The 20,976-nt window shown below is 47.8% G+C and overlaps 1 protein-coding gene across 2 annotated transcripts in view; it reads right to left on the minus strand.

Annotated features, from left to right (window-relative positions):
- Window positions 1-20,976, minus strand: part of LOC119396995 (uncharacterized) — a 125,704-nt gene that overhangs the window by 36,029 nt on the left and 68,699 nt on the right. For both annotated transcript variants that reach the window (XM_049417296.1, XM_037664400.2), the window contains exons 8-23: window positions 19,665-19,847; window positions 18,131-18,262; window positions 16,968-17,153; window positions 16,141-16,272; window positions 15,339-15,521; window positions 14,231-14,362; window positions 13,242-13,427; window positions 8,303-8,434; window positions 7,691-7,876; window positions 6,233-6,373; window positions 5,380-5,562; window positions 4,348-4,485; window positions 3,017-3,199; window positions 2,823-2,954; window positions 1,745-1,927; window positions 383-523 (exon numbers count right to left, since the gene is read on the minus strand). In XM_049417296.1, coding sequence (XP_049273253.1) covers window positions 383-523; window positions 1,745-1,927; window positions 2,823-2,954; window positions 3,017-3,199; window positions 4,348-4,485; window positions 5,380-5,562; window positions 6,233-6,373; window positions 7,691-7,876; window positions 8,303-8,434; window positions 13,242-13,427; window positions 14,231-14,362; window positions 15,339-15,521; window positions 16,141-16,272; window positions 16,968-17,153; window positions 18,131-18,262; window positions 19,665-19,847 — 2,553 coding nt within the window. The remainder of the gene's footprint in view (window positions 1-382; window positions 524-1,744; window positions 1,928-2,822; window positions 2,955-3,016; window positions 3,200-4,347; window positions 4,486-5,379; window positions 5,563-6,232; window positions 6,374-7,690; window positions 7,877-8,302; window positions 8,435-13,241; window positions 13,428-14,230; window positions 14,363-15,338; window positions 15,522-16,140; window positions 16,273-16,967; window positions 17,154-18,130; window positions 18,263-19,664; window positions 19,848-20,976) is intronic.

The raw sequence follows: 20,976 nt of genomic DNA on the forward strand, positions 1-20,976 counted from the left end.
CAGAACTTATTGTTCGCATTTTTTGTTATCTTAGGAATGGCGATGAATATTGTATGACACGACTTTGAGGCACCGGCTAGATCTTAAGATGCTGGTAAAATGCCGGATTTATATAGCTGAAAAAAAAAATTGAGGAGCACATAAACTTGCACCCCTCTGTGTTATTTTCTTTAGAACTGTACTAGTAGTCGTAAAATTAACAATAGATAAATAAAACCTTGCAAGTATGCGCTTCCGCAAGTTATTATTTGCGCTGATTTCTTTTGCACGATCAGGAGGTATTTTCTGACATCTCATAGAGTTAAATCGAGAAAGAGACACGCTGTGTCGCGATCGATTTCGAAGCCATTTCAGTTTCAAAATACTGCGGAAACCACCTTACAGAAGAACACGGTGAGGTACTCAGACTTCGCCAGGATCCTTTCGAACATTCGTTTGTTCACTCTCTCAATGGCATCGTCCATTTCCATGTTTTCTGGATTAGTGAGCCACTCCAGCACTTCCTCTTCGTCGAAAAGATCGCCTGTTGATTGAACAAAACACACACACACACTGTTCAGCGAATATGTAGAAAAGTCAGTTTCGCCGCAATGGCGAATCAATGAATCCGATAACAACAAATTGTAATATTATACGAACTAAGGCTAGCAGCTAACTCCTTTACCGTCCTATCTGACGTAGCTCAACAAAACTCTGGCGTAAGGGAACGCGGCCGCTGCTGCGAGCGAAGTGACCTTCCTGTTGTCTATCACTTCAACGCCAACTGGGCGGTGAGAACATAGCACGTACAAAGGTATGAGCCGTCTGTTAATTCCTGTCAGGACAGGGCACGCGCGGCCGTGCCCGGCACAGCAATGTACGCAGTTGCCGAAGCCAAGCAGCTCCTCCCTCCCCCAGCTCCCCGAGTGGCCTTTCACGCGACGGCCGGCACGTTTCATCCCCGCTTGTTCAGCGATCGTCGGCTGCCCTCGCACGCTTTCACTCGCACAGAGAAGATAGGATGCGCGAGATTATCGATTTTTAATTTATCCGGAACGTCACGGCGATGGCATAAAGGCGCCTGTAGTGTCTATATAATTACTCTTGCAATAATACGTGCTGTGCCTGTATAGGGCAAATATTATAAAGGCAACGTGCGCTCTGCTTCTGGGGCAGCCCCCCATTACAGAATTACATGGAAGCTCACCTTTCTCTTACGACCCGTGTATCTAATAATTACACGTGCGATTTGTCAACAGAGCTTGCAGGCGCAGCACACGTCTACTGACAGGAAAGAGCTCAAGTGTAAGATCTTCTCCATTCAATGAAATAACAAAACAAATTCCGAACAGTTGTTTTAAAAATCTTGCCTGTGTACATGAGTATACGAATGACTCGGCTCGCAAGGTTTTCCGTGCTTGTGATTGTCCAGCCCTTTAACCGCCGTTTGGTTCGTTCTAGCTTGGTGGAGCGTTATTGCGCAATGCGTATACGTTGTAACACCTGAACTCTATACAGACGTTGCTTCTTATTTGGTAGTATAACGAGTACAGCTGCAGGTGCAATACTCCATGTGAGATTTATTTCGCTTCATAGCACGTAGCTTTACTATAGCCACACCCTGTCCGAAATGAAGGAGCAGAGAGCTTGCGCTCGGCACCTGTCCTACACAATGAGGTTTGAAAAAAAAAATCTGGAGTGGAAGTTATGAGTCGAAAGTGAAGCCATCTTACTAGAGGCAGGATAAAACGTTAGCGTGCCTCACCGGTGAACTTCAGGTGTTTGCCGTGTCGGAAGTAGGCCAGTCCCGGCGGGTTCCGAATGCCGTACTTTTTGGCCATCAAGTTGTCCTGCATCTTGACCAGGTGCACCTCGTAGTCGCTGCAGTCATCGTCAATGTTTTCCAAGTGCAACAGCATCTCCTTGCTCTCGTCGTCATCTTCCAGATCTTTGAACAGAAATGCATTCGCACGTTTTGCTACAGTTAACACATGCCTTTGCGGCGGGCGGCCATCGATCAGTAACGCATGCCGTCCGCGAAGCATACGAGGAGACAACAATAGACCGATGCATTGGACGCAATAGAGGAAAGAAGCTAAAGAATCTATGTCTTGGAAGTCAACAGTACGGCTCATGCTGCTTGAAGTAAACCGTGCAGTCGTCAGCAAGCTTAACTCGAACGCTCCGCAGCGTGACCTGGACTGGTTTGACTGATGCCAGCCGCGAAGTCCTGGGCGCTGTTCTCGAGATAATACAACGGTATGCTTGGATAGTACGGCGGCATGCATTGGTAACATGTCGGCGACAGAACCCAAAGCTATGCGGCGCTAGCATCAATCAAACCGTCCCAGGACACGCTACGGAGCGTTCGAGTTAGGCTTAATTGCTCACGACTGTACGTGTTATTCAACTGGATTTGAGCAATTCGTGAAACGCATGAGCAGCATGCAGGTACGGAACAGCACATTGATCGTCGCTTGCGCGGCCTCTGACCGGACACGCGTAAAATTGATTAAAAGCAAAAACAGGCTTTTAATTAGTCTGCTGAAGTTGACATGTCTCAGCTCTGTCCTAACTTCTGGGCGAGTTTATTCCAGAAGGTGAATTATTAAATGTGCATTTAAAAGTCTGTTATTTCCATTGTGTCAGCCTTTACAATTACGGTGGACCTTCTATCACACACACACACACACACACACACACACACACACACACACACACACACACACACACACACACACACACACACACACACACACACACACACACACACACACACACACACACACACACACACACACACACACACACACACGCAAAAAATTTAAGCAATCATGGCTTACAAAAGAACACAGCCAAATAGTCGGTGTCGGCGATCATCTTGTTGAGCATGTCCCGGTTGATGTTCTCGATGGTGTCCTCGTTCTTCTGCTGGACCAGCCACTCCAGCACGTTCTCCTCCTTGGTCAGATCGCCTGCACAGCAGACAGAAATGTCATACGAGAGAGGCCATCGCAGAGTGCTTACAACCACGCACCCACGTAGATGCTGGGTGAGCCGTGCTCGAAGTACACCAGGGACGGGTACTCGGACACGCCCAGTTCCTTGGCGTACGCCTCGTCGTCTATCTTGACGAAGTAGATGCCCTGCTTGTCGGTGTCGTCGTCGATGTTCTCCAGTTCCTCCAGCACCTTGTCACACTCGGGACACTCGTCCGAGACTGTTGGAGACAAAGAATTTGCGGCGTGCGACGAAACCAGCAGAACGGTAAGAGTAACCAGCTTGACATAATCAAATACCGCCCTGTTGCAAATGGCCTCATATCCATCCGTCACGCTCACGGGCGAACCCAGAGGAGAGATTCGGATGTCCTGACCTCCCTTAATTTTTTAGTGTATAAGCTGACTAGGGGTGATGAAGCCCCATACTCAGCTTTAGGTATCAGATTTCTCATAAACTCGAGGACGAGGGTTTGATTCCTGGTCATGGTGGCATATTTCGATGGGGTTTAACTAAATGCAAGAACAACCGTGTACAGTATACTCGCGAATTGAACCGCGAATTTTTTTGTTTTTTTTAGCATGACGACTGCAATGAGCGATTTCTCGTGATAACAGCGTCATGTCGCTGCAAATATGGCCACTGAAGTTAATGTTGGCTCGGATGTAAGTGTTCGAGTCAGAATTACGCCGATATGATACGAACTGCAGGCTCTGGAAACGGAGGTACGTCCATTACTTAGCTTTAAATTTGCGCGGTTCAATCCGTGAGTACTCAGGTGCACGTTAAAGAACACCAGGTGGTAAGAAGTACTCCAGAGTCTCTCAGTACGGCGTACTGCATAAATATATCGTGTTTTAGCACGTAACACCCCATAATCAATCAGTCAATCAACCCACGTAATATCCACGTGGCAGTGTTGTAGTATTTTAATTGCTTAATTGCTTACGCATTCAGTCTTGCATATGTAGGTATTCTGCTAACAGTTACTCCGATCAACACAGCAACAAAAGTTTCACTATATAAAGAAATCGACAAGATTTGCACGGCCAGCTTGAGAAACTCGCCTGAAATATCCATGCAAGCGTGCCTTATTCCGCCGGGCCCGTGTACAGAACCAGATTTGTCGGATTTTCGTGTACCGACATTTTCACGCGCAGAAATAAGGCATTGTCTTCCAGACGACTCTGAGCCATTTATGAAGAAATGCCACTCTTTCTTTTTTTAATAAGCGATTATTACGATATTGACAACACACTTTGTCACGACTTGGAGACTGCTTGCATTAGCGCTCATATAACGATCGACAAAGATATCGCACGCAAGAATGCTACGGTTCGCGAAGTAAACATTTAAAGGTGCACTTACAGAAGAAGACGGCGACGCTCTCCATGTCCTGCAAAAGCATTTCCAGCATCCTGCGATCCACGAGCTCGATCTCATCATCGGACCTCTCCTTCATTTCAGTCAGCCACTTGAGCACTTGGTCTTCGTCCTTGAGGTTTCCTGCAGAAGAAAAGGCGCTATTCTATCCCAGGGACAACGCTTTCGTGTCATTTTTGGGAATTTCAATAAACGGGCTTATAGCGGAAAATATGCTCAGTAGAAGTAAATGAGAACGCATGCGAAGCTCGTAGTCGCGAGGATGGCTGTGCGAACATTTTTTTACGTCACCAGCTACCGTTCGCTCTGCGGCAATGGTTTCAGCCTGTATATTTTGCGCATCATTTGTATCGCCGCTTTCCTAACTTTTTGTCGATGTGTGCTAAGAAAGCTTAGACGTGTGGTGCGCTACCCGGGTCATGACTGATAGCCCTGAGAAAACGCGGTGCAAGCATTTTCATGTGTCACAGCTCGCGGGACAGAGCGCCTTGTAACAGCGAAGCAGTGTAAAGCCGAGGTAAATACCTGGGGATCCGTCGTCCGTACTTTCTAGCCCAGCTGCGAGAGCGAAGGCTGACGAGAGGGAGAGCATAAGTGTGTACGAGTTGCCTTAGGGGCGCGTGGTGGGTACTTGGCCAATTCAAAAAAAAAAAAAGGAAGAAAAAGGAAAAGGGCGCGTAGTGGGCACTTGGCAACTGTACTTGCAGTAGACATTCTAGGGTAGTTTCAAACGCTACGAACACAATAATCATTTTAATAGATGCAAAACTTATTATTGAAGCTGGTGTTTGTATAGCGTGAGTGCGGCATCCGTATCGCGGAAAGAACTGCTGTGTCTGAATGCGACTGCGGACCGATGAAATGTGCCAGCTATCCGCTATATACAAATAGCGAATTTTTCCGATTAAACACTGTTGGAAGTAGCGTCCCGTGTGTGTCTCTCTCTCTTTGCCCCGCCTTTCGCCTCGCAGCATGTAAGCCGTGAGTGCAAATCACGGTAGGTGCATTGTCGCTCACCATCGTAGTACTGAGGAAACTTCTTCTTGAAGAACACCAGGGCAGGCAGCGAAATAATCTCGTAAGCCTTGGCTATCTTCGGGTCGGTGACCTTGACGAAGTCGATGTCCAGTGCCTCTGCTTCGTCATCGATGTTCTCGAGCTCGGCAAGAACCTTGTCGCATTCCGCACACTTGGGCTTAGCTGCGTCGTGATAAATGATCGCTAGTGACATGCGTACAATAGCTTGCATGTTGAATCGCAGTGTGTAGTCGAGTCATTAATCAGTCGCACGTTACAAAAATAAACGATTTCACACATGCGCTCTCGACATCGTTAGTTAATATGGTCGGCTGCTGCACATTATACGGCGAATAAGAGCGCAGACAATAAAAGGCGTCAGCGAAACGAAGAAGACAGGAAGAGACAATGAGACGTACGTCCTTGTTTCTTCTTGTCTTCTTCGTTTCGTTGACGCCTTTTATTCACTGCTCAAATGCACCAACTGGCCCAACAAAAAGTTTTAGTTAAGAGTGCAGACAACGGTACCGGCTGGGGAAGTGACGGTTATTGACACTGCTGAAAAAGAAATTTTTCCAGCGAGTGCATGCTCTGAACGCTTAATTATCGCCCCTTTTGTGCTTAACAATGTGCCCCACACACATCGCATATTGCCCACACGCTGTAAAAAAGATTCCCATAGTCAAAATCACTGAGCTTGGTTGGTAATCCATTTCAATTACTTCTCATTCGAGCGTGATCAAGAATGACGTCATTCCCACATCGTACCCAGTATTTTGACGGAGCACCGCGCTAATTATCTGCAGGGAGGCCAACCCTGAACCGCGCAGTCATTACACCCCGCGACACTCACTGAAGAAAACTGCCACGTAATCGCTGGTGCTAAGCAGTTTCTCCAACATCTTCTGGTTGACGCTCTCTATTTGGTCCGGAATGTCCAACGTCTCCTCGCTTGTCATCCACTTCAGGATCTCATCTTCGTCCATAAGGTCCCCTGCACAAAAGAGCCGTGCGTCTCTTAGCTCAGCTTCGAACGCCGTCTTCGCTGACGAGGACGCCACTATGAATGAATGCACAAAGATACAGAAGACCATTCGGACCGACATGGCTTCGCTACGAGGAGCACCACTATCTTCAGAACACCTGACAACAATTAAGTACGGACACCGTCGTCGAAAGTTTGTAAAATCAGACGTTTCGGCTCGGGACCTTCTTCACAAAAAATATAAATGCGGGAATCGTCCGGTTATTTTTGCTTTAAGATGTGACGTAGGCAAAGTGCGTACACGTGTGGAAAAACTGCCGTCAATGCGGCAACCGCGCATACTAAGGGTATGCGCGGTTGCCTGGATTGTTAAACTCAAGAAGAAACCGAGCAAGTCCGGTTTTTTTTTCTCGTTTTTTTTTTAAACATTTTCAGCGGAGCTGTTATAAGCTATAGTTTCCAGGAGATCGCTGCGTGCGTAGACCAATAACTCGATTGAGCACTTAAACTGCGCTGGGGACGAGACACCAGCCTAACAACTCATTTATTGAAAGCACACAAACTTGCCTACTGGACCTAAGAAAATCAACGTGAAGAGATACACCGATGGTTCGCTCACGCGCCTATCTCGTTATCCACGAGGCCTCCAAGATGCCCTTGGGTCCTTCGCTCTTACTGCTGCCCTTATGAACGCTGCAACTTGGGAACCGAAATGTCATGTTTCACCGAAGCTTTTTTCAAGTCGCTGAAAAGACCTGTAGTGCAAGATCTATTGTCCACGCTCTTAAACATCTTTTCTTTAGTATGTATTAATGCCTACTCCGTGGATTTGCATATCTGGAGCCCATACTGAGCTTTATGAAACTCGAGTCTTGTATGTAAGGCACCTTCGAAAATTTTTGGAAAGAACCGGCGAAACGGATATCGGGCGGCAGTCCGATAATACATCCTTAGCACCCACTTCATAGATTGGTCAAACGACTTTCAGATTCGAAGGAAAGCTGCCACTCTATAACCTCTGTGAAAGAGTATTATTAGCTTTTATTTCATCAACAGCTGCACACATCAGAGATCTTTGAACTTCATAAGGAGTTGCAGGGGTAAGAAATAGTGAGTGCGGTAGCGTCTGCAATGGGTGAATCTTTTCCACCACAGGTTGTACTTATGTAGTCACCAGCGTTAACAAAATATTCATTCATGCCTGTTAGTGCTTCGGCATCTGTTTAATAATTTGCAAAAGCAGCGATATCGAACGGTGAGCCTTTCGCCTGACATCGCCATCTTGTCTAATTACACATTCTCATAGGCTGCTCAAACTGAGCCCACCTTTGTAATGAACAGGCTGTCCATTCCTGAACAAAACGATTGCCGGAAGGCGGGTCACTCCGGCCTGTTTTTTGGCCAACTTTGTGTCATCGGTAGTCACGATAATAATGCCGTGGTCGTCGGATTCGTCGTCAATTTTTTCCAGCTCAGCCAGGATTTTCGGGCACTCCTTGCAGTTGTCGGGCGCTGCGAAAAGAATTGAAAACGGATGTCTCTAAATGAGATATACTGCTCTGCAAGTCGCAACCCTTGGATGGCGTCTTTTGTACCAACATTTACAAGCGTCACAGGCATTGCGTCTTTTCATGTGTGCGACATTTCACCACTGACGCGACAGTTGCCAAGTGACAACGACTGGCGCAGTGGAACACGCCAAACATTTCTGCCTTCGGCACCAGTCGCTTGCAAAGGTTGTCATCACTAGGGGAAGAGTGTTTTAACAAATCTTAACGAAAGGTTTTATTATCGTCGTCATCATAATATGAATCCTTAGCTGCATGCCATGACACCTAATGTAAGTATCATGCGACTGCTTTAAAGGCAGGGACCGGTGCAAGTTTTGTATATATGACCAAAATATCAAAGCAAGAAGCACTGTGGAACGGAACGTACCGAAGAATACCATGACGTATTCTTTTTGGCGTAGCAACATTTCGAGTATTTCTTCGGTGACCTCCTCAATGGTATCCTCTGACTTTTGGTGTAGGACCCACTTCAGGACTTCCTCTTCATCTTTCAGGTTGCCTGCAAGTAATCGATAGCACTGTATTTATTTAACAGCATATGCGTGCCTATAGCAACAAAGTGGCAGCGACGGCCGTCCATGCAAACCACCTTCGCTTGAGACACACATTACTATCGTAGACGGAAGAGTGTCGCCGCCGACAGGATTGATCCACGCACACGTTAAACTCCAGAGAGACACTGCCACTCTCTTTAATTTCGCTGTACCTGTTGATAGGAAACCAAGGTCAAAGTTTCATTCTGTGACGATGACGTCAGTCACATCAGTGAGCATGAATGTTTTTTTTTTATTTGGGTTGCAAGAGTTCAGTGATAGTTTTTGAAGCTTGCCAAGTTCATTCGGCTGGTCCTCTAAAATGCAATGCATCTTTACTAACGAAACATAAAGTGGGACGTCAGAATGCATGGCGTCACGTCACTGGTGCGAAAACTTTAAGGTGCCGTCGCCATTCGTTTTATGTCTTTTCTGGCTTACCAGATCTCCCCTGGTACTGAATGCTTTTCTCTTTTTTTTTGGCACTTGAGAAAAGTAAATTATGCGTACAGATCGACTTGTTTTTCCTTTCATTGTCTCTCTAAGCAAAAGTTACACGGCAAGAGAAGTGAGACAACAGGTGAAGGCCGAAGAGTGGAAAGGGCACGATTTTGCCGCGCCACACTTCGGCAAAAAGCGGATAAATCGGTTATCGAGTAAAAAAACAATACTTCGTTTCGAAAACAGTTATCACGAATCCACGTGTGCGCCTTCAACAGCTTCGTCACAGACTTTGAAGACAATTCCGTGGGAAACTTAGCTGTAAAATGCTTATCCCTGAAAAGAAGAAAATTACGAGGGGCGCCCTACAAATAAAACTCCAGGCCTGCGCGGCGCACGCAGCACAGTCGCAATGTTAGTCGGAGGAGCGGCCTTCTGAGATCCCATTGTAGGCTCTCTTAGTGCACTTGCTGCAGGCACAGTTGCGAAATATCCACTACGTCGCGATTCATGATAATTTAGCGAAGTAGCGAAGTATCCACTACGCGTATGTAAGGCACCGATACAGCGGCGCATGTTGTTAATGATGTGGCTGCTGCTGATGATGATGATAAATTATAGCTGAGCCCTTTGTAATGCGTGAGCATTTTTAAACAGCAAATCGCTACGGAATTCACACTGTGTGACTCCTGGTGCGATTCTACACTTTTGCCACGCAATATTTGCCTAACTGCTAACGCGACTCCTCGCCCGACGTGACACGGTCTGAGGCAAATTCATGCCCTGGCGTGGCTATGTGGTAGAATACTTGGCTACCACTAATTGTGTGCGATAGCTGCGACAGACACCGGCGGCGACAACGGACGACATCGCCTCCAAGATCGGCTGTTGTTGTAAGCTCATAACAACTTGCGCTGCACAAGAGTTGGCTAAACGTTCAAATACAACATTTTGTCAATGCAATATTTTGTGCCTACATGTGCTCACTGAAAGTGTGCAATACTAAGCTTTTTGCGTGCAGAAAGCATTTGTTTGTATACCGGGACAGACAGCAGCGGTCAAACTATTCCAGTGAGTGAGTCAGTACCTACATATAGTTGTATAAGAGCAGTTTTTACTGCGTAAGCTGTTATGTTGATGACGATGTCGTACGCCGCCACCACCAGCGTGTCCGTCGCAGCAAAAAGATGGCTGATCCCTCTGTCATAGGAATCGGTATGACGCGAAAGTGAAACGTGTCGTCACAGTAGTAGTTAATTGCTTTAGTGCATTAGTATATCAGAGTTTGTATAATGCCTATTGTTTGGCAGATGTAGCACAGCCTGATGTGGAAGCACTCACGTTGATGCCTAGTGGCACATCTTCGTATCGGCGACTAACGCCCATGATCATGATTTAACTCATACTTTATGTATGTTCGTGCGTGCGTCTGTATGTGTGCGTGTCTATATACGCAAGCAAAATTGAAAATTGAGAGGGTTTGAACCCCCCCTCCCCTTGGCTACGCCCCTGCCTTACGGTAGCTGAAGTTCTTAACATATACGTGGACACCGAATATGGTGAATCCCGCGCAAATATGGCATCAACAAGCACATAATAAACACTGATACTCGATATGCACTCCTCCAAAGCGTCGTGAAACGCGAAGAGAAACGCTACGCGCGTCGTGTCTTCCCTCTAGCGTGGCAGTTAATTCTCACAGGGCGAGCGGGGAACGCGGTGCGACAGCAAGGCGAGCGTCGGAGAGCTATTTTAAATGCGAATGCATTTCTTAGTCGGGGGTTGTCCTGCGTCCCTGGCCGGCGTGCGCGCAGGTGTTATCTCTCCGCGCGCGCTCCTCCTCGCCCCTAGCAACAGCTGCGCCGCGCCTAGCAACCGGAGCAGGTGGTGAGCGGCGGAGGGTAAGGGAGAGGAGGAGCGCGCGGGCGTGTGATGGCGCTCGCATTGCGGAGCAGCGGAGGGTAAGGGAGAGGAGGATTGTACCCGGTGAGGGCGCTCGCATCGCGGAGCTCGCTCGGCGGAGAGAGAGCTCGGGCGCTCCTCCTCTCCGCGCTGGGACCTATATATATCATGCAGGGAGCGCGCACTTTGGTGTCTTGATAGCGATGGAAGTCGGTGAAGTCGAATCTCTCGCGGCAACGATACCAGTAGGACGAAGTGTAACACAATGCAACTCGAGCATTACGCCTCTACGGGCACACTCTCGTCTCTCTTCATTAATTAATCGCACACTCATCGGGTGCACCCAAATGCATTCGCATTTTCTCACGATCCCCTTCGGGGAGGTGCGGCTTTTTTTTTATATGGATGGATGCTGTGAGCGAGGCTTGGGCTAAACCCACCACCTCGCAGTGTGTTAAACGAAATTACACTTCTATTGGAAACGCCCCGAATGGGACGGTCGCAGCAACGGCGCGTTTTTTTTTGTTTTTTTTTCGCGCCTGTGGCACACATGTCACCACCCCGTTACAAAGGGGACGCGCATAGCATCCATCCATCCATGCACTGTGAGGGGAAAGTGTGAAAGATAAAAGGCGCGTGCATGTAGCCTCCGTTATGTATAAAGAAGAAAAGATAAGTTTGGTGGTAGCTCAGTGGGCTAAACGCCCGCCAGCCATCGTCGCGGACCGAGAGGTCATGGGGTTCGACTCCTGTCAACGGAACTTTTTCTTATAGTTCTTTTTTTCTTTGCCATTTGATGGCATTCATTTTGCTTCATGAAAATCTTGGTGGAGCCGGGCATAAAACACTTTCGTTGTTAAAATACAGGGCTTGAGCCGGGATCTAATCCAGTCATTATCCGTGGTAGGCGAGTATTCTGCCGCAGAACCACACCAGCTTTTTATTATTATTATTATTATTACAGGCAAGCAGAAAAGCACAATCTACTACAATTTACGTTCCAGGGAACAAAGAATCCATTGGCCCTTTGCCATGTCTTCACAGGAAGAGCAGATGTGTGCAGTTTAAAGAAGAAATCTTCTTTGTTTCCGGAAGCACGCACATCTGTTCGCTATTTAATACATCAGAGGACTGAGATTTTCCAAACGTAGTTCAACTAGTGGCATTGGAAAGCAGGGACGTAGCCAGGTATTTTTTTCCGGGAGGGGGGAGGGTGTTTCAACCATATACTTTATGCATGTTCGTGTGTGCGTTTGTGCGTGTTCGTGTATATATACACATTCGAAATTGAAAATTTTCGGGGGGCTTGAACCCCCCTCCTCCCTCCGGCTAGGCTAATGTTGCAAAGCAAACATCAATCACGTTCCGCATCAGCTCCTTGCCGCTTGCGCTAAATTTGTTCCCAAATGATCTCCGTTCAAGACACAATAATATGTGCTAAAAAAAACGGTAGTTTTCTCTAGAGATGGAGTACATTCTTGATCTTTCACTACATGGGTATCAAAAATAAAATTTCCCTGCCGTATTATTTTCGCAATCAAAATGTTCACTAACCTAGTACCCAAGCCAGTGCTTGAAACTGCTTCGGAAAAGCACCCTACATGTAGAGAAGTCATGTCGGGCGAGGAGTCACGTTAGAAGCTGCGCAAGTATATTGCGTGGCAGAAGCGTAGAATCGCACGAGGCCTAACACCGTGTGAATCCGCCTCTTTGACGATGCCACGGCGCATGCTCCCTTTCCCTAGCGGAAAAGTCGCGAAACACCGCCCTTTGATCTCGGAGCCTTTCTTTCTGGCGATACCGGTTATCCCGACCCTTACCACAATGGCAGAGGGGAGCACAGAAAAATGAAAAAGGCGGATTGCGCAACGTGTGAGTGATGTAAAGCTGCCCGCCCATCACAAAGGGCTCAACCATAATTCATCACAACACTAACAAAGTGTGCAGCTTCGTAAGTGCACGTATTGCCTTACAGGCGCGTAGTGGGTACTTCGCAACGTAAGTTTAGAATCAGAAAGCACACCTGACAGCATATAGATAACTGTGTACACATTGAAATACTACATTCTATGATCTGTACTTGCAGTAAGAGCCGTAAGAGAGCTTACAACGGGATCTTAGACGGCCGCTCTTCCAGCTTACGCAGGCCTGAATTTTTTTTTCGTGCAGGCAAACACATTAATCGCTTATTTATGGACCAATTTTCTTCGTTAAACAGTTCTCTCTGTGATTCTGTGCTGTTCCACATGCTCGTCTCATTTGCCTGTGCCGCCTGTTCAAAGACTTGAAGGGCCCGAATGACGCCCATGGTGCGTTCTGTCATTTAACAGCATTTTTTTTTTATTTCCAGTGGGTAGCAAAACAGAGCTGGGTGCAGCGCGAGATTTGTTCTCCCAATTGATTGAAGCGCCTTCGAGCGTGCAGACGCACCTTCGTAGACATTTGGGATTTTGTCCTCGAAGTACACGATGGCGGGCAGCTCGTCCAGAATGCCAAAGTCCTTGGCCACGCTGTCGTCGTCGATCTTGACGAAAGGGATCTTGTGCTTGTCCAGGTCGTCGTCGATGTTCTCCAGCTCAGCGAGCACCTCGGCACTCCCCTTGTGGTCTTTGTCATCTGCAGGGGCAATTGCGCGATGCCGCTCATACGACGTAGGTGCGTATCAATCAGTTTATGAATGAGGATCGCATTTTCGCTTTGGGCAGCTCCTGGGATACGTCACTGCCTTTCTCTTTAAGTACTCAACAAGTAGCCCTTTGTTCACCGCTTGTGACGCACGAAGGAAAGCTAAGACATGTGAACAAAATCGCGTACAATAAAAACGAGACATATTTGTTTACCTGGCACTGCACCGTGGACGACCCTGCTCTATTCAGGCGTCATGTTCAATGCGGCTAAAGAGAGGTGTTTAAGTTCACAATTGCCGGAAGTAAATAAAAATTGACCTGGATCGCATTTATCGAATAACCAGCGAACGAACAAAATTATGGTACCATGAGGTTAGCATGGAACGAGCGCAAATCATGTCACGCTGTACAAATGAAGGACAGGCTTACGTTTATGCGGAGGCTACATATTTCGAAGCTGCAATTATCTTCTTAGATCTGGACAGCGCTTCGTGCCTGACACGCATAATGCAACTTAACAGCTCTGCTCAATTCCGAGCTCTGCTTTCCGAAAGCTTCTTTTAAAGTGTACAATTTCACACAAGCTGTAGTTTAGTGTCAAATATACAGAGTATAACACTGCTTAATGAATGAGCTGCAACGGCAATTGTACGGGAGTTAGCTTCCCCCAATGCATTCACTCACAAAAAACCGCATTTCATAAGTCATGTCCACTTTTGCTGCTGCAAGAGGACTCTAGACGTGTCGTCTGTTCACGTGCTCTTGATGAGAACAAAGTGCACACGAACTCACAGAACAAGACCACCAGGAAAGGATTTTCGTCGATAAGCTCGAACAGCATCTTCTCGGTGATCTCCTCGATTTCTTCGGACTCTTTTTGCTTGATAAACCAGGCCAGGACTTTGTCTTCATCCATCAAGTCTCCTGAAAAATAAAATGTGCGTCATTCGCAGGATTGTTTATGGCCAATATACGCAAGCAAAAGACACCGCTGCGCGAGATCACTGTAGGTATTGTTAATAGATGAAGAGTAATGCTATTTTTGCGGCATATACAGGGGAAGGCAGTCGGTGCATGAAAGCGAGAGCAAACTTGAATTACGACCTCCGAGCGAAGACCTCCCATTCCAGCGAACGCGCCAAAATACTCTCCAGTTTGTTTCCGACGGACAAAAAAAAATAACGGTCCTTTTAGCGCAGCGCGGCACACATACATCGCGATCTCGCAGCATGCTAGGCCTTCGGATTAAACGTGGCCCCCTGGCATGCAGCAGCATACACCGACCACATCACGGACATTGCAAGTTCCGAAGAGTTGTTCGAATGCACTTGTGCCGCTGCTTAGTAAAGCGGTTCTGTCTGACCGGGGTGCATTCGATGGAGGCTGAGGCCCGTGTGCTTAGACTTAGGTGAACGTTAAAGAACCCCAGGTGGTCGAAATTTTCGGAGCCCTCCACTACGGCGTCCCTCATAATCATATTGTGATTTTGCGGCGTAAAACCTCAACAATTACTATTGCTCTTGCATGGACCTTTCCATGGGCGTGCGCAGGGTTCCGCATTAGGGGGGGCAAAGGTTCGTCGCAGCGCCCCCCCACCCTACTAAGTCAATGTATGGGGCAGATTTTGCGCCCCCCCCCCTCTTAGGCTACTAGAAGGGTCAATGTACGGGGCAGATTTCGCGCCCCCCCTCTTAGGTGATTAGGGGGGGGGGGCGCCTCCCCTGCCCCCCCTGTGCGCACGCCTATGGGCCTCTCTAAACCCAGCGGCTGCTGACCACTTGTCCAAAAGCAAAGTAATGAAGATCCTCCAAGCTGTTTTAATCGCAACCAGAAAACATACTTCTTTCCTGGGGTGCACTCGTGTTTCGACCGTAATTTGTTCTCATTCGCCAAATCTTACCGTCGTATAAATTGGGTATCTCGTTGTCGTAGAAGACGAGTTTTGGAAAACTTTCGATTCCGTGCTTGTCGGCTGCTTCGGGGTCGTTTGTCTTGAGGAACACGATGTCGTGCTCGTCTGCCTCGTCGTCGATGTTCTCCAACTCGGTCAGGATCTTCTCGGACTTCTTGTCCTTCTCTTGGTCTGCAACGGTGAACCGTGGCTGCTTTCAAATGTCACCGCTCATATAATCTTAGGCGTCGAAAGAGATCACTACTGGACATCTGCGTAATCTGCTTTGTGCACAATTGACGAATGCGAATAGGTTAGCGAACTGAGGAAGTTGGCATTGATTCATAAATCATTCGTGAGCAAAAATTCAGATATTCTTTTAATTAACGAACATTATAAAAGCTAGCAAGCCATTTCGTACTATGATGTCCCATGTCTCATGCAACATTGCTTCCTTGATGTCTGGAATTATGAATAAGGAAACTCAATTAACTACAGGCACCTTCCATCAGCTTTTGTTGAGCGCCCTTGACACAATTTCGTCTTTTCAAAAGTACGCAACAATTACGGTCGAATTACCTGAGAATTTCTTGACGTGAATGCTAATAATGCGTATCTTTATTCTTTCCACTCGCCTGAAAAGAAGTCACTATAGTGCAATAAAGCAGTTAGTTTATTTTTTTTTCTATTGCAATTGTTGCCAATGTGGCAAAAAAATTGCCTTCTTTAACAAGCATATTGATTAGGGTCCCATATTGTTGGGTTCCAGAATGTGTTTAAACGCGAAATGGCATTGAAAATGTAAGCTCACAGAAGAGCACGGCGACGTGCGGGTGCTTCTCGATGAGCGAGTCGAGGATCTTGTCGCTCACTTCCTCGATGGCGTCCGACTTCATCTGGTGCAGCAGCCACTCGATCACTTCCTCCTCCTTCGTCAGGTCGCCTGTTTCAGGCACATTTACAGTAGAAACTCGTTATAACGAAGTAGCATCAAACGCAGGAAAAGCTTCGCTATATGCACTCGAGACCGGGCAGCACGCATGTGCGCCCTTTTATGTCATATCCAGACGAATCGAGCCATCTTCAAATTACGCGAAGCACAGGCGCTGGGTTGTTGTCCAGCTTTGCGCAGCTGGCCACTTTTTTGCCCCTTGGGGGATTGAAGCAATGAATCAATTTAGACCGATAAAGTATTTATGAAAACTCTACTGTCGTTAAATTCCCCATCATAGGTTCATTAATATATGAGAAAGTTACGGTCAACGTTTCTCTTTTTTTTTAATTTCGCGCAAAAATCTCTCGGATTTCACGGATTATGGTCACATCGGCTCTACATGGTTTCCTCTGACCCCGTCGAACAACAACGTACTTGGTTTTTGCCGATTAAGAAGTATATGTAGGCCCCAGTAGACGCCGTCAAAACCTATGACGTCACGACGGGTTAGGTCGCGAAGAAAACGCGGGGAAAGAAAATGCAGGTGGCGACGCCACCTGCATTTTCTTTCTCCGCGTTTTCTCACTTACCAAGCGTCTCCGCGCTGCCTTTGGTCTGTGAAAGGCTAATAGCGCGAGAAAAGTGGCCCCCTTATAACTGCCCGGTTTGGATAAAAGAACGAGACAATGGCATAGGATGCTCGCCTTCGTAGATGTTCGGTATCTCCTTCTCGAAGTAGACGAGCAGGGGCAGCTCGTCATCGATGCCGTAACTGCGGGCCACCTCGTCGTCGTCGATCTTGATAAAGGGCAGGTCGTGCGCGTCGGCGTCGTCATCGATGTTCTCGAGCTCCTTGAGCACCTCTCGGCTCTTCGAGTCGTCCTTGTCGTCTGAAAAATGAACAGGGCCTTCCAATAGTTTTTGAACATCCGCAAGACTTTACTATACGGGTTTTTTCACGTGCGGGAATTGAGGCTTGCCCGTCGCCATTGCGCGGTTTTTTCGCCTATTTCTGCCGTCCACATGTCCGATCATGACTCTCCCCTCCTCCGCGGTCCTACGGTGCTGGGCGAGCGGTGGTGACGTTAGCCTCCCTCACCCGGAGCCGGATCTCGACTATGGCGCCGCGTGCGTGCCCTGGACATCGTAGGGTAAGCACATGTTTTTCTTCCCGTCCTTCGGCTCCTTTGTTTTTGGGGTTCGCTCGGACGGAGTTCGCTAACGATGCCTTGCGCCAGCGGCGAGCGCTTACCTTACGTTGTTCCTTCCGGACGCTTGGCCGAAGAGCGGTGCAGTGTGGTCATACTACGCCGAGCCGCACTTATCGAAAGCCAACGCGAACGGAGTTTGCCTTCCCTCGAGCGATCGGGCCCAGTGGTCGTTGATACTGAGGGTACGTAGCATGGTCGCGAGGAACCTTTTCTCTTAGCGGTGTGTCGCTGTGAGCCAATGCCCACGGAGACCTGCTAGCGGCGCCCATTGTTCTGTATTTCCGCCAGTGGCGTGGTTAAGCCTCTTTGCTTTTCCCGCCGCCTTTGGGAGCAGGCGTGGTACGTTTTCTTGTGGTGATGCCGCAGGCCATAAAGTGTTGCGGATTCTCGAGAGCTGTACCTTGCGGCGCTGCGCTCGGCGCCTTTGTCGCCCGAACGCACGTGTGCAGCGGCGCGCTAGTTCACGCGAGGCGACGGCAAACGCGGCCCTGTGGCTCGCTAAGGCCAAACGCACGCTAGTGGCCGTACCCCGGTGAGGTACTTGCACACTACAACCGAAAGCAGCGGAGACGAACCAACGTGTCGGCTACACGGGATCCACTGGAAGTCCCTCACAAGCTGTCTAACTGGCACTATATATATAAAGCAGCACTTACAGAAGAGCACCGCCAGGAAATTGGACTTCTTGATGAGCGTCTCCAGCACCTCAGGAGTGACATCTTCGATCTCGTCGGACTCCTTTTGCTTCAAAAGCCACTCCAGAACCTGCTCCTCCTTCGTCAAGTCACCTGCGCAATGTATCCAATGGCGAACGGACAGACACAAATCGTCACGAACGCCATGGAATTTTATGATAACATTACAAAGATGCGGACACTCGTCAATTGAAGCAGCGCGCAAAATGAGCGGAACCTGCAGAGCCCCTTTGAAATGTGAAGGCGCTTGCGCTTGACGGCAACAAAACTCGCCTCTAGGTACACACTGTCGCCTCCTTGTAGCGCAAAGAATATATGCACTTTTGTAATTTGATGTAAACCTGTCTCAAATTTCAAAACTTGTCCCCCCAGCACTTTTCAAAGTATACTCTTCACTATAGGAGTTTACTGCCTCAAGAATCGCTTGCGCATCTTGCATTTTATTTCACTTAATTCGTGCGCCATACAATAAAAAAAAAACGCCAGGCCTGCGCGGAGCACGCAGCAAAGTCACAGCGAAAGCTGGAAGAGCGGCCTTTCCAGAGGTCGTTGGAAACTCTCTTGGGACAACTAATACAAGTACCCTTGTAAGGTACCCACCCCGCCATAAATCATCATAATTTTTGTCAAGTAGGGAAGCAACCACTATGCCATTATTCGTCATTCTGCGGAGAAGTGATGTACCCGCTACACATTTGCGAGGAATTAAGTGCACTCTCTTTATGCTGCGGCATGATGGCGCCGAAGAATTATGGCTGGGAAGTATTATGGGTGGGAAGCATTCAACGACCCACTCTTGCGCAATTCGCATTGTGTGACGACTGGTTGTTATTTTACTCTTCTGCCACGCTATATAACATATGCGAACGCGATTCCTTGCGGACATGACGCCAGCATAGGGACTTCTTGCGACGGAGTTTGAAGCACCGGCGTGGCTCGGTGGTAATACTCAGCTGGGTTCCGAGTATTACCACCGAGTTCAAGTCCCATCCGATAACTGGATATTTTTTCTCATTTCAATTTTTATCATTTTGCGCGATAGCGGTTGCGGACACCGGCGACGGCAAACAACTACGGCACAAAAACCGGCTGTTGTGATCTCCTAACAGCTTTCGCTGTAAAAGAGTGTCCCACACTCGCCGTCATGGCTACGAGCTGCGCTGACTAACACTTGCATGTTTACATGCACAAAAATACCCGATAAAGCGGATGGGAGGACGACCGCCGCTGTAGCTCACTTGGTTCGGTCCCTGCCGGCAGAAGGTTGTCTTTTCGTCAACTTTAATGTCTTCACTTTTGTATCGTAATTACTACAAATAACGTCCCCTACAGCTTCCTTGGCTCCATTGCTGGTTGGTTTTCATTAAGGTTGTGTCTAACGAAGAAAAACAAGCCCTCAATTTTCCTTTCTTTCGTTCAATTATATATTAAGTTGTAGCTTTACTGCTTCATGCAAAGCTATACTGTTTACGAGGCCTGTCACTTGGCAACCCACCGGAATAGAAGTTTGGTATCGAGTCCTCGAAGTACACAAGCTGCGGCACGGCGTCGATGCCGTACTCCTTGATGACGTCCTCGTCGTCAATCTTCACGAAGGCTACGTCGTGCGAGTCCAACTCGTCGTCGATGTTCTCCAGCTCCTTGAGCACCTTCTCGCATTTGGCGTCGCCTTTCTTATCTGCGGACGCACCGAGGAAGAGAGGAGGACAAACAGGTGAACAGCTCTCGCGTCGTCGCATAAAAGTACATAGCGTCACAAGACAGACACGAAGGCTTCACGACCCAATGTGCTTCATCGGGCTGTCACTGAAGCCCACGCATAGAAAAAATTCTCTTCATCAGGAGGCGCTTTTAAATGCGAAGCATTTCTTAGCGAACCTTTGGCACTCTGAGCGTTTCTATCTATCTATCTATCTATCTATCTATCTATCTATCTATCTATCTATCTATCTATCTATCTATCTATCTATCTATCTATCTATCTATCTATCTATCTATCTATCTATCTATCTATCTGTCTGTCTGTCTGTCTGTCTGTCTGTCTGTCTGTCTGTCTGTCTGTCCGTCTATCTATCTATCTATCTATCTATCTATCTATCTATCTATCTATCTATCTATCTATCTATCTATCTATCTATCTATCTATCTATCTATCTATCTATCTATCTATCTATCTATCTATCTATCTATCTAGCCGCCTACGTCTGGGTGCTCTCACGGTCGCCTTTTTAAGACCAAAATTGGCTGGAGGGTACGAGCATTTGACGAATATGATTGTCCGGTCATGACATGAATAACGTGAAAATCCTGTCGCGTACGTCGTCAAACCCTTTCCACTAGGCACGTGTGGCACATACCCGTTTGCCACGGGCCACGGTGTACGGGTGTGCGCCACAGGTGATTGACAGTTTATATCTACCCAGGAGCGGCGAGAACAGACATTGGTAACTTAAATGCTAGAACGTTAAGGAAAACCAACTTCGGTAGCGTTGACTCGACGAATGGAAAAAATGAAAATTAGGACCCCAGCAAGAATCGAACCCAAGCATTCTGCTTGGCAATCAGCAGGGGCGTAGCCAAGGGGGGAGGGGGGGGGTTGGGGGGGGGGGGGTTCAACCCCCCCCCCCCGGGAAATTTTCAGTTTTGCTTGCGTATATATACACGCACGAACATACATAAAGTATGGTTGAACCCCCCCCCCCCCCGAAAAAAATTTCTGGCTACGGCCCTGCACGCCAGGTCTGTAAACTGGTTGGGAAAAACAGCCTACGCAGCCGTAATATCGGTGCAACGTCAATTGTGGTTGC

Source organism: Rhipicephalus sanguineus, chromosome 6, assembly GCF_013339695.2.
Source record: "Rhipicephalus sanguineus isolate Rsan-2018 chromosome 6, BIME_Rsan_1.4, whole genome shotgun sequence".
Classification (NCBI taxonomy): Eukaryota; Metazoa; Arthropoda; class Arachnida; order Ixodida; family Ixodidae; genus Rhipicephalus; species Rhipicephalus sanguineus.